General features: G+C 42.2%; 1 protein-coding gene across 1 annotated transcript; it reads left to right on the top strand.

The window, feature by feature from the left end:
- Nucleotides 1-284: 284 nt before the first annotated feature.
- Nucleotides 285-4554, top strand: RFK (riboflavin kinase; the record flags this gene model as incomplete). The annotated part of the gene is given in 4 exon segments (XM_006145501.2): nt 285-386; nt 1465-1616; nt 2533-2635; nt 3335-4554. Coding segments are annotated over 4 exon segments (468 nt in total). The 3' UTR covers nt 3466-4554.
- Nucleotides 4555-12543: the final 7989 nt, after the last annotated feature.

Here is a 12543-nt window from a genome sequence, read left to right on the forward strand (position 1 = left end):
ACGGCTGTGGGCCGCTCGTGCTGAAAGGCCGCCCCCGCCGGGTCCCCGCCCACTCCCGCACTTACTTGTGCCGTCGCCGCCGCTCCCTGGTCTGAGACGCAGCTTCCGAGTCGCCCGCAGCTTCTGTTGGGTCAGTGGCGCGAGGGTCTCCGCGCGTGTCGTCGGCGCCGCCTGGCCCTTGGTGCTCCGGCCGGCTTGGCAGAGCCCCGGCCCGATTCCCCCGGCTGGTCCGGGGGTCCGGGCACCGCTTCCACGGCCGGCCCGCCCCACGCCATCGCCCGGACCGCCCCGAGCGGACGGCGTCATGAGGCACCTGCCGTACTTCTGCCGGGGCCAAGTGGTGCGGGGCTTCGGCCGCGGCTCCAAGCAGCTGGGCATCCCTACAGGTGAGAGCGGGCGGGTCGGAGCCCCGGGCCGGGCCACGTGCGGGGCAGAGGTGACACTTCGCCGCCCCGATCCGCCTCCGGTGGGGCGGAAGACCTTTGGTCGGGATGAAGTAGCTGGTCCCAGTCTTCTCCGAGCCCAGGGGCCGCGGGGTGGTGAGGGCAGGAAGCAGGAGAGGAGTCACAAGATCCTTCTAAGCGCCTCCAGGTCCATCTTGCCGTTACAAACTTTAATTGGGGCCATATTGAACTGTCAAGTTGACTTTAAGGTGTTTTCTTAAAATCTGTTATTAAATGCAGTGAATAATAGTACAGGTAGCTGAATGAAAACCAGCTTTATGGTCTGTCTGCCTTGATTTTCGTGATGAAGACCTGACCGAAAGAGTCTTCATTAAAAGTATGGCCCTGGGCTGCCCCTTGATTTGTTAACTCAGTCTTTGAGTTTGGGGCCTAGGCTTTCGTATTTTGAAAGTAATCTTTTGAAAGGAGTTGGGGTCCTATCCAGGAAAGAGCAGGCCAAAAATCAAATAAATAAATACATAAAATAATCCAACTGGCGCCAGCCAAGTGGCATGATGGTTAAGGCTCTGGATCCCGCGTGGGTGACCTGCAGGGAGGAGTCCCCGACTGGAGGCTGGACAAATACCAGGGTCCCTGTGTATGTGCTCTCAAAATCCTGAGAGGAGACTGGAGGAGAAGAGATTGCTGCAGTGGTTGTCCCCCCTGGGGGATGCTGTCTCCCTTTCTCTCCCTCTCTGTGTCTCTCCTGTGAACACAGGCCCCCTATAGCAACTTTTAACAAATGCATCTCTTGTACCTGTTCCCCTTGCCTACCCGCACCCGGCAACCGGAGACTCCCCGCATTGGTTTTTCAGAGCTTTGTACACTTAGCTTGTACCTTATTCCTACCCAGTCCTTATTAGGAAAAAGGCATCTAGGCCAGAATAGGGAAGGTTGGAATTGATCATCAGAAACAAGTTCCTACACATCTTCTGAGTATAAATGATTAGCGTTGCATGTGCTATTTACAAATATTTCACATAAGTTAATGACACTCACAATATTTCCTTCTGTTTTTTAGCTAACTTTCCTGAACAAGTAGTAGATAACCTTCCAGCTGATGTATCCACTGGCATTTATTATGGTTGGGCCAGTGTAGGAAGTGGAGACGTCCATAAAATGGTGGTGAGCATAGGATGGAACCCGTACTACAAGAATACAAAAAAGTCCATGGTAAGCCTTCTCTTGCTCTCTAACTGAAATTGGGATGACGGTTTAGAGTAATGTGCTTTCTTAGATATAAGTGGAATTAAGTAGTAATCATGTCACAGTTCAAATGCTGGAATTTTGGCAGCATACTTAATAATTTAAAAGTAAAATATTTAGGGGACCAGCAGATAGCATAATGATTATATTGCTGGACTCCCACATAGTCCACCGTGGTTTAAGTCCCAGACCCAGCTACTTAAAACTAATGCCAGGCACATGTGCATGTGAGCCCAAAATCCTGAGGGGAGGATGGAGAAGGAATTGTGGTGGTGCCATCTCCCTGGGTGGGGTGTGATTTCTTGCTTTCTGTCTCTCTGGTGAGTACACGCACCCTAAAGGGAAAAAAAAGAAAACCTTAAAGAAAAAAAAAGTGGGACCAGCAGTTGTCATAATAGCTATGTTGCTGGACTCCCATGTAGTCGACCACGGGTCGAGTCCCCGACCCAGTGGCTTAAACTCAGGCTCGGCACATCTGTGTGCATGCCCAAGATCCCAAGAGGAGAATGGAGAAGGGATTGCGGTGTGGCCATCCCCCCGGGGGATGATTTTTTGCTTTCTGTCTCTCTGCCTCTCTCTGTCTTTCTGGCAAGCGCACACGTCCTATAACAAAAACCTCTAAAAAATAAATAATGAACCACATATACCAGGAGGGTGGCTTAACATATCTGATTCCTCATTCAGTCACATTTAATGTAAGGTTGTGGCAAAGATAAGAGCACTGGAATAATTAAAGAAAAATGGCACTTAGATTTTAACACAAGTCAGTGTAATGGGGGTCAGTTGTTTTGTTTAAATTGACCCACCATAAACATGAAGATATATTTTAGATTTCAAGTACTCTATAATCTAATGGTAGTCTTTTGAACATTTTTCACTGTAGGAAACTCATATCATACATACCTTCAAAGAAGACTTCTATGGGGAAATCCTTAATGTGGCCATTGTTGGCTACCTCAGACCAGAAAAGAACTTTGATTCTTTAGGTAAGTTCTTATTTTGATCTTAAATATTACTGCTACTACCTTAGCTATTTCTGTTACTACTGCTAGTAATCATGAGGGCAGGACAGATAACATTTGAACACTTAATATGTGCCACGCACTGTTTTGAGCACCTTACATGAGTTAACTCCTTTCATCCCAAGGCAGCCACATAAGAAATTCTTTTGTTCACTTTGCGGATGGAGAACTTGGCACAAAGAGATTAAGTAGTTTGCCCAAGGTTGCATAGTAAGTGTTAGAGCCTGTATTCAAACCCATCAGGCTGGCCACCTCTCTTCAACACTATGAAGGTAATGAAATCTTTCGAAATGATTGAGGTGTAAGGAACAGTAAATCACAGAACCTTTGAACAGATGGTATCAGGTATCTCTTTGTGTAGTGTGATAGTCTTAAGTCTATTGCAAAGTTTCTTTTATGGATATAGATACCAAAGAGATACAGCTCGCATATTTGTTTCTTTTTGGTACTTGCAATGTGCATTGTGGCCTATGTCTTTCTCTTAAATTGTTTGCCATTGACTTCTACTAAAATCTGGAAGAAGGGATGAAACACATTTATTGGGGATCTCCCCTATGTCAGAGATACTGCCAGCCTGTGAGTTTTTAGGAGAGGACGAACAAAGGAGAAGTAAAAAGTGTGTTAGGAGTTTCATCTTCTCGTCTTAATATATTCTCTTTACAGAGTCACTTATTTCAGCCATTCAAGGTGATATCGAAGAAGCTAAGAAACGACTAGATTTACCAGAACATTTGAAACTTAAAGAAGACAATTTCTTCCAGGTTCCTAAAAGCAAAATAATGAATGGCCACTGAAAAATCACCTTATTATTTATTAATTCACTGTTTTCTTGTATTTCACTGTTCATAACTATGCAGTCTCATCTTGGTTATATTTTGAAAATCTAACATTTTCCTTTAGCTCTGAATTTGTTTAAACAGTACAATGTAATTACCATATTATGCTTCAGCTGTTAAATTAAACCCATCATGTTATGGTACTAAAAAAAAAAGATTCATTAAAATTAAGGTCTTTTTAAATGAAATATGTTGATTAAATTGTACCACCACAAAGGTATTGTAATGGAAATGAACAGTATGTAAGTATGGGCAAAAAGGCAAGTATGAAGTGAGACCTGTGATTCTCATGGTAAAATGCTGGCATATGTACTTCATAGCGCATGCTGCTAAACAGAGGCTTATAAAAGTCACAAATGAAGTGACAGTTTGATAGATTATTGTAAACCCAAGGGAAAAATTCAGGCTTTGTGTGAAGACTTTTGTTTTAGTCCTGTCTTTTATGTGGTCACATCGTGCCATTTTAATTTTTGTATAGAACTGCCTCCGTTTTAAGTGGCATAGACTCCCTCTATTGTTTTTGTTTTTTAAAATAGTGTTTTCAGATTTGTAGGTCTCCATTTTGTATTGGAAAACCCTTTTTTCTTTTTAAGAGTTGACCTTCTCGTTCAGCACTTTTCTTGACTTTGATTCTTTTTTCCTTCAAGTGATTGTGTCAGTTTATTCCATTTAGAATATCCTCTAGTTGTATACCTAAAAGAGACTGCATCGCTACCATTCCATCCTTTCACTCTCAGAACAGTGACTGAGTACATGTATGTATTGCATTCTTAGAAAACACAAAACAAACTTGATCTTTCAGTTTCTTCAAGCTTTAAATAGACACATAAGTGGTTCATTTATATGTACCGATTTCCTTAAGAACACAAAATGCTTGTTTTCTCCCCAGGGAAGCTATTTAAGAGCCAATAAAACTATGAAATAGTTGAAAAATTATTTATTTTTTATGTAATTACATGTTCCAGAGTAAATCTAAACTGTTGCAGTTGTGTGTACATATTGTAATTTAATGCCAAAGAGTGCTTGAGTAAAAATCTTGAAACTTTAGTTAAATCTTAATATTGTGCTTTTCTTTTCTCCTATTGACTATGATTTGGGGGCACTTGAAACTTGGTGTATATTGGCAGAAAGTTAGTATCTTTAGATATTTAGTAAAAGAAGATTACAGATTGCTTTGGCTCCTTACAGCACATTACATCATTATTTAGCAAAAGATTTGTGGTGATGGGGAGGACTGTAGGGACAGGAGTAGAAGTGTGAAGGAGGTCATTTTAAAGATAACTCATTATAAATCATATAGTTTAGAGAAAAACATCTAAACTTGCGGGGGAAGGGAAGTGATATGAATTCTGTCGAACTGTGTTTTACTTTTTGGTGTATGAATTAAGGCAAAGGAAATGCAATTTGTGACTTTTTCATTTCTTTATAGAAATATTGAGAAAATACAATGTTTTAAAATTTATTTTCCCAGAGAGAGAGATACAGACAGGCAGACACACTCCAGCAGGTCTTCATGCCATGATTGACTGCTTCAGCCAGCCAGGATCATAGGCACACACACGTGGCATGTAGAGGGAGACCTCAGGACGTGAACCCTGGACCTTCCTCACGTGACCTCAGTATCACTGTGTATTGTATTGCCACTGCGCCACCACAGCTAGGCTGAAAGTGTAATTTTTAATGTTAAAAATCCTACAGTTGAAAGAAACCACAGTTATCCATTGACTTTATGAAGTAAAGTTAAAAACAAACATGGAAAGTGTAAAAACAGGTATGTGTTTGTTTTGTCTGGGTAGCTTGCTGGTAGTTAAGTGTGTGAAAGTTCTTTGATATTTTACTGGTCACCTTACATTTTATTAACTAGCCATTGCTTTTGAAAATCTGTGGTTAGGTGTTGATCGTGTTTATTTTTCTAACTTACAGTAAGCATGTTTGTATTGTAAGAAAGCACAGTAGTAATGAGTCTGGACGTTTTCAGACCTTGACATCTTTCTCTTTTTTTTTTTGGAGAGATTTTTGCTACAGGGCGCGTGCGCTCGCCAGACAGACAGAGAGAGACAGAGAGACAGAAAGCGAGAAATCACCCCCCCGGGGGGATGGTCATGCCGCAATCCCTTCTGCATTCTCCTCTTGGGATCTTGGGCACGCACGCACATGCACCCGGCGTGAGTTTTAAGCCACCGGGTCGGGACACAAACCGCAGTTGACTACGTGAGAGTCCAGCGACATAGCCATTACACTAACTGCTGGCTCCCCCAGACCTTGAAATCTTGACTAAGTGATACTTGTTTCTTTCCCTGTGTCATCCTGAATTTTTTGCCTTATTTCTATAAGGTGGGAATTTGTTGGCCAGTTGTTACTTTAAGATGTTAAAGGGCTTGAATATCAGATTATAGGCAGCACCTGTAGAGAGAACCTGGCAAACAGAGGTAGTTGCATAGCCAAGAACCTCACCTTCAAGAGCTGGTGGTTTTTATGCCTGGAGCACAGTGACTGGGATTTATTTGAAGAGCATTCATTGGAAGCCAGAACTCTGAAATACCCACTTTGAAGAGTGAATTTTCCCTATTATATTTTATATAATATAATATTTTATATTATATCTTATATATTATAAGAGCCAGAGGAATATAAGTAGGTCTGAGATCCCTTATCTTAGCTCCTGCCCCCAAACGAAGTTCTGTAACCTTTATGTCTTGTGCCCCCCACCCCACTTGCAGCTCCTTGTTTTCTCTTGTATGTCGGATACTCCTCCCACGTGCATACTTAGAACTCTCATTTTCCGCGACTGGAGACCTCAAAGCTTGCAGGAGGGTTGCTCGTGTAACATGAGTCTGATCTGGGAAATGTGAGCAGGGTCTGCTTCAAATTTACAAGGACAATTTGTCTCTGGATGAATAAGTGGGGAAGTATTGTATGAAATACTGGGTTCTTTGGGTCCAGGCTGCTAAGATTAGAGACCTGCCCTGAGATGCAGAATGAAGTCGCAAACATGAGTAAAGACGAGAAGTTTTTAATGCAAAAGTGAAGATTTTAACAGAAGAAGACAACCCATGGCCAGAAAAGCAATTGGACATGTAGCTTTCAGAGGACACCTGCCCTGGGAATGGGGGCTAGGTGTTACTTTTATTGTGTGATCTTGTCATGAGTGTTTAGGGGAGGTCTGTCCCCGTAGTAAGCTGTTTTGTGGGCTTTTGTTCCTGAGTACTTGTCAGGTAAGGGAATCTTTTTTTTTTTTTTTTTTTTTTTGAGAGGTTTTCGCTACAGGGCGAGTGCGCTTGCCAGACAGAGATAGACAGAAAGCGAGAAATCACCCCCCAGGGGGGATGACCATGCTGCAATCCTTTCTCCTCCATTCTTCTCTCAGGATCTTGGGCACGCATGCACACATGCCCGGGGTGAGTTTTAAGCCACCTGGTTCGGGACGCAAACTGCAGTTGACTAGGTGGGAGTTCAGTGACATAGCCGTAATGCCAACTGCTGGTTCCCAGGTAAGGGAATCTTTAACTGGTTGGGGAAGTCTGATTGCCGGGTGTGGACTTTGCAGATACGGGAATGCGCATAAGGATTATTTTTCCCATATTTATTGCCCCAAGTGAGAAGTGGGATATTGAGCAAGGTCCCAGAGAATTTCTGTGTGTATATGTGAAATGGTGGTAGGGATGATAGTATCTTTTCCAGGTCTTTTGAAGAAAGCTTAGGTAATAAAAAGGGCAAAGACCTCTTTTTTTTTTAAAAAAAAAAAGTGAGATAAGCTTCACCTTCCTGGTGGTGGGAGAGAGGAGGAAATTCCGGGGAGTGGGGAATTTGGAGGGAGTCCAGTTGTAACCCCTGATAAGCGGTCATTGTTAAGGCATTTTCTCAGGACTTCCTGATCATACCTGACTAACTGCCTGTGACTTGTTTTACTTTACTGGTAAAAGTGCTAGTCTTTCTCTTCCCTTACCTGGAAAAGAGATGTGGGGCAGATGGAGGAGAATTAGTCTGACCTTAGAGATTGAGCTAAGACAGATCTACACTTCCAGAAGAGTTGCTTTCATAAGACACAGGAACGTGGGTATGCAGCGGTGTTAGCACCCAACAGTGGGACATGGGTTCTTGTCTCATGCTCACAAAAAATTAGAGATGCAGTCACACAGAGAGGATATAGCAAGTTTGAGTCCTGATCCTGGCAGCTTGCTTTCTCACTTTCTCTCTCTTTCACTCTGGTCAAACTGAAAATAATAATAATAATAAAGCTAAGTGATTAATTCTAAAAAAAAGAAAAGTTGTTAAAAGTCAGACACAAAGTCTCATAACTTAATGAGAATGGATTTTTAAAAACAAAGATAATTTTAACATAGCTGAATATAAAAAGAAAACTTTATTCCCTGTGAATTCTTGTGAGACCACAGTACTGTATTGTCATAAAGAAGTAGTCCTTCAAAAAAAAAAATGAGATGTTTAAAAGTGAAAAACATGGTAAAATCAGTCATTTGGTGATTTGTAGACTTTACAAAATTGATTTTGACCTTCTTTCAAATAATTTCAAAGAAACACTCAGCTGCTTTTATTATTATGAACTTTTTCTTTTAATTATTTTATACAATGAATAATGATTATAATAAATATATAAGTGCAATAGGAAAAACACAGAAACAACAGTCTGAAGTAATTGGTGAATTTGTACTTAAACCTGCTTGTTTGTAAAATAGTTGAATTTTTAGCATGTAGACACTTTCATTTACAAAACTCTTATTTGTTTTTGTTTCTTATAATATTTGTGGTTTACTGGAAAACATGGTTGTGACAGTCTTGCTTAACACTTTGGTTAAGAGAAAAAATGGGTAGGCGTGTCATAGAGGTATGCAAAAATTTAACAGTTCGAATAATCCTTAGCCTTTCTGAGAAACTGAAGATGGGAAATATATAGTATATATTTCTGTAATAATTTCACTCCTGCACATTATAGTGACCATTCAGTTCATGCATTCAAAAACCTGTTACTGTTTTTAGTTAACTGAAAACAAGTTGATGAAATTACAAATATTATGTTCCAAAATATTTAGTCTTTCCAGGTGTGTTTCTTATATGCAACATGTAGAGTTCCTGTTTCTTTGATCCAGTGAGCCAATCTGTGTCTTATATTTGGGGAATTTAATCCATTGACATTCAGAGTTAACGATATGTGTGGACTTACCTCTGTCATTTTGCTACTCTTTTTTTTATGATTTTTTAAAAAAAATTCTCTCATTTCAATTTCTTTTCCTTTAGTTTTCCTGGTGTAGTATTATCTTGAGTGTTTCTTGAAGGCTGGACTAGTTTTGGTGAATTCTTTCAGCCTTGTTGATCTGGGGATGATTTTATTTCTTCTCACTTGAAGAGTATCCTTTTTTTGGGGGGGTGAGAGGTTTTCACTATAGGGCGCATGCACTCGCCAGACAGACAGAGACAGAGAGACAGAAAGCAAGAAATCACCCCCCAGGGGGGATGGTCACGCCGCAATCCCTTCTCCTCTTGGGATCTTGGGCATGCACGCACACGCGCCTGGCGTGAGTTTTAAGCCACCGGGTTCGGGACGCGACCCGTGGTCGACTGTGGGAGTCCAGCGACATAGCCATTACGCTAACTGCTGGTTCCCTTGAAGAGTATTCTTGATGGGTAATAGTACTCTTTTTTTTTTTTTTGAGAGGTTTTCGCTATAGGGCGCGTGCGCTCGCCAGACAGAGACAGAAAGCGAGAAATCACCCCCCAGGGGGGATGGTCACACCGCGATCCCTTCTCCTCCATTCTCCTCTCAGGACCTTGGGCATGCGTGCACATGCACCCAGCGTGAGTTTTAAGCCACTGGGTCTGGGACGCGAGCCGCGGTCGACTACGTGGGAGTCCAGCTACATAGCCATTATGCTAACTGTTGGTTCCCAATGGATATAGTACTCTTGTTGAAATTGTTTTTCTACCAGAGTTTTAAATAGGTCTTCCCATTCTTTCCTTGCCTGCATTATTTCAGTTGAGTGCCCCAAAGTTAGTCTAATGGGGTGGTCTTTGTAAATAACTTGGTGTTTCTCTCGCCATTTTTAGAATATTTGTTTTTGACTTTTACCAATTTGACTATGATGTGCCTTGGAGAGGATTGTCTTATGTTAAATTTGGTGTCCTTTGTATTGATGTTTCCTGGATTTGCATGTCCACATGCCTCTCTAAATTTAGAAAGTTTTCAGCGAATGTATTACGAAAGTAATTTTCTATGCCTTCACCCATATCTTCACTTTATGGAATACCTATTTGGATATTCTGCAATTTAATGGTTTCTAGGATTTCCCTATGTTCTCCTTATTTTTATTGGTTATTCTTCCATTCTTTTTGGCTGCTTGGACTAATTTGGTGATTTCTTCTTCAAGGTTGGAGATTCTTCTGCATGGTCTAATCTGCTGTAGCTATGATCACCCAGAATTATGATTTAAAAAAAAATTTGTTTGCTAGCTAGAGGGTTGTGTGTGCTTGCCAGAGAGAGAGAGAGAGACAGAGAGAGAGAGAGAAAGAGAGAGTCAACCCCAATAGGGTGTAGTCACACCGCAATTCCTTCTCCTCCATTTCTTCATCCTGTGAAGATTTTGGGCATGGACACACATGTTCCTGACATTTCCTGACATGTTTTTCAAGTCACCAGGTCCAGGACTTCAACTGCTCAGTTGGCTATATGGAATCTGGCTTCCTTAACCAATAGGCCATGGGACCTGCCTGAGTCATGATTTCTAAAATGTTCTCCAAAGAGCCCTGGGCCTCTTGGAAGTGCCCTGGGTAAAGGGCAAGTGAGGGGCTCTTTGCGTTCTTACCATATGGCTTCAGTTAAGGCAGTGCTCTGTTACCTGCCTTACATGTGTAGGGGCTCTGTGAAGACAGCAGTGGATGGTGGAGTTCCATTGCTAGCAACAATTAAACCTCTGCTGGGTTCGATTAACCTCTTTGCTTCCTCCTCATTTTGAACTCGTATTTTCTATTCATTTTTTAATTCTTTTTCTTTTAGACAATTTTCCAGAGATACGTGTGCTTGCTTGAGACAGAGGGAGAGGAAGTGAGGAAGCAACTCTTACGGAGCATGGTTATGCCACAGCCCTTTATCCTCTGTTCTCTTCTTGGGATTTCAGGCATGCACACATGTCCCATGCATTTTTCAAGCCACTGGGTCCAGAATTCAAACTGCATAGCTGGCCACATGAAATCCAGCCACTTTAACCACCATGCCACCGGCTGGCCCACACATTTTTTTCCCCACAACAACTTCGTTTTGAGCACAGAAAAGGTGGCATCTCAAGCACTTTTCTGGAAGCAGATGGATATAAGTCTTAGAGAAATCACTGCCTCTGAGGTATTGAGATCCCCAGGGATGGGTTCTGTGTGGATACGTGTAAACAAATACCTGCTGCCTAGTTACTCGGGAGCTTCCGGTTCACTGCAGGGCTCCTTTCGATCTTACCCGGCCTTCAGGATACAGTCTACAGCTGCCCTGGAAACCGTTTTGCTTATGAGATTTGAGGATATTTCAAATTTATTTGTCTTTTATCTTGTACAGTATTTCTGTTAAATGAGGTTTTTTTTTTTCCAGATCTGTCTCCTGAACTGCTGCCGAGTCACTCGGGAGCTTCCGGTTCACTGCAGGGCTCCTTTCGATCTTACCCGGCCTTCAGGATACAGTCTACAGCTGCCCTGGAAACCGTTTTGCTTATGAGATTTGAGGATATTTCAAATTTATTTGTCTTTTATCTTGTACAGTATTTCTGTTAAATGAGGTTTTTTTTTTTCCAGATCTGTCTCCTGAAACCAACAAAACCTAACCCTAATATTCCTGAGATTTCATGTATTTCTTTCTTTCTTTTTCTTTTTTTTTTTTTTTTTTAGAAAAAAAGAAAGGTTTTTGCCATAGGGCCCAAGTGCTCACCAGAGAGGGAGAAAGACAAGAGACAGTGAGAGGAAAGTGAGAAATTACACCTCCCCCTGGGGGATGGCACTCTGCAATCCCTTCTTCATTGTCCTCCTGGGATCTTGGGCACACACACACACGTGCCCAGCATGTGTTTTTCAAGCCACCAGATGTGGGACTCAAACAAGCCTTGGTCATATGGGAATCCGGCAATGTCTACACCATGTGCTGGCCCCAATTTCTTTATCAAAAAACAGACTTTTCCCTTGGTCCTTAGTCTGACCAGCTGACATATCCTGTTCTTGATGGTATTCTCTGAATTGAGTTTAAGTACTTTTTTTTTTTTTTTTTTTAGAGGTTTTTGTTATAGGGCGTGTGCGCTCGCCAGAGAGACAGAGAGAGACAGAGAGACAGCGAGAAATCGCCCTCCCCCCCAGGGGTGATGGTCACGCCGCAATCCCTTCTCCTCCATTCTCCTCTCGGGATCTTGGGCACACACACACACACGCCCGGTGTGAGTTTAAGTCACTGGGTCCGGGACTCGAACCACGGTCCACTACATGGGAGTCCAGCGACATAGCCATTACACTAACTGCTGGTCCCCAGTTTAAGTACTTTTTGAAGTTTTAGATAAGAGAGGACAATGTTAACCTGGATTCTTTGCTCCTTGAAAGTTACTTTCTTCCTTCTTAGATCTAAACAGGGATAGATCATAGGAATATCTGTTACTACAACAGGTTAACCACCCTGAGGACATCATGTTCTTTGTAATATCTTTTTGTTTAAGTTTATATGTCCATGAACGAGAGACCTCCAGCAGGGTCCTCATGTTGTAATGTACCCCAGTGCCACATGGCCCTTATCAGGGGCAGGAACACACACTCGGAGTGCTCAGGAAGGTCCAGGATGTGAATGCGGGACCTTTTGTGTGCGAGAGTAGGTGCATTATTTCTGCCACCACTGCTTGGCCTTTTGTAACACCTTAAATGTCAAACACGTAACTAGATGCATATTGAATGTTCGAAAGAGGAGTGAGGTCCCCGCGTTTCCTCATAGAGATTCAAGATGTGAGTGATTACACTCTTCACTTCATCTACTGATCGGTGGTGTAAATTTTAGCAGTTGCAGCAGCAGGA

The sequence above is a fragment of the Tupaia chinensis genome, unplaced genomic scaffold, assembly GCF_000334495.1.
Source record: "Tupaia chinensis unplaced genomic scaffold, TupChi_1.0 Scaffold000147_1, whole genome shotgun sequence".
NCBI lineage: Eukaryota > Metazoa > Chordata > Mammalia > Scandentia > Tupaiidae > Tupaia > Tupaia belangeri.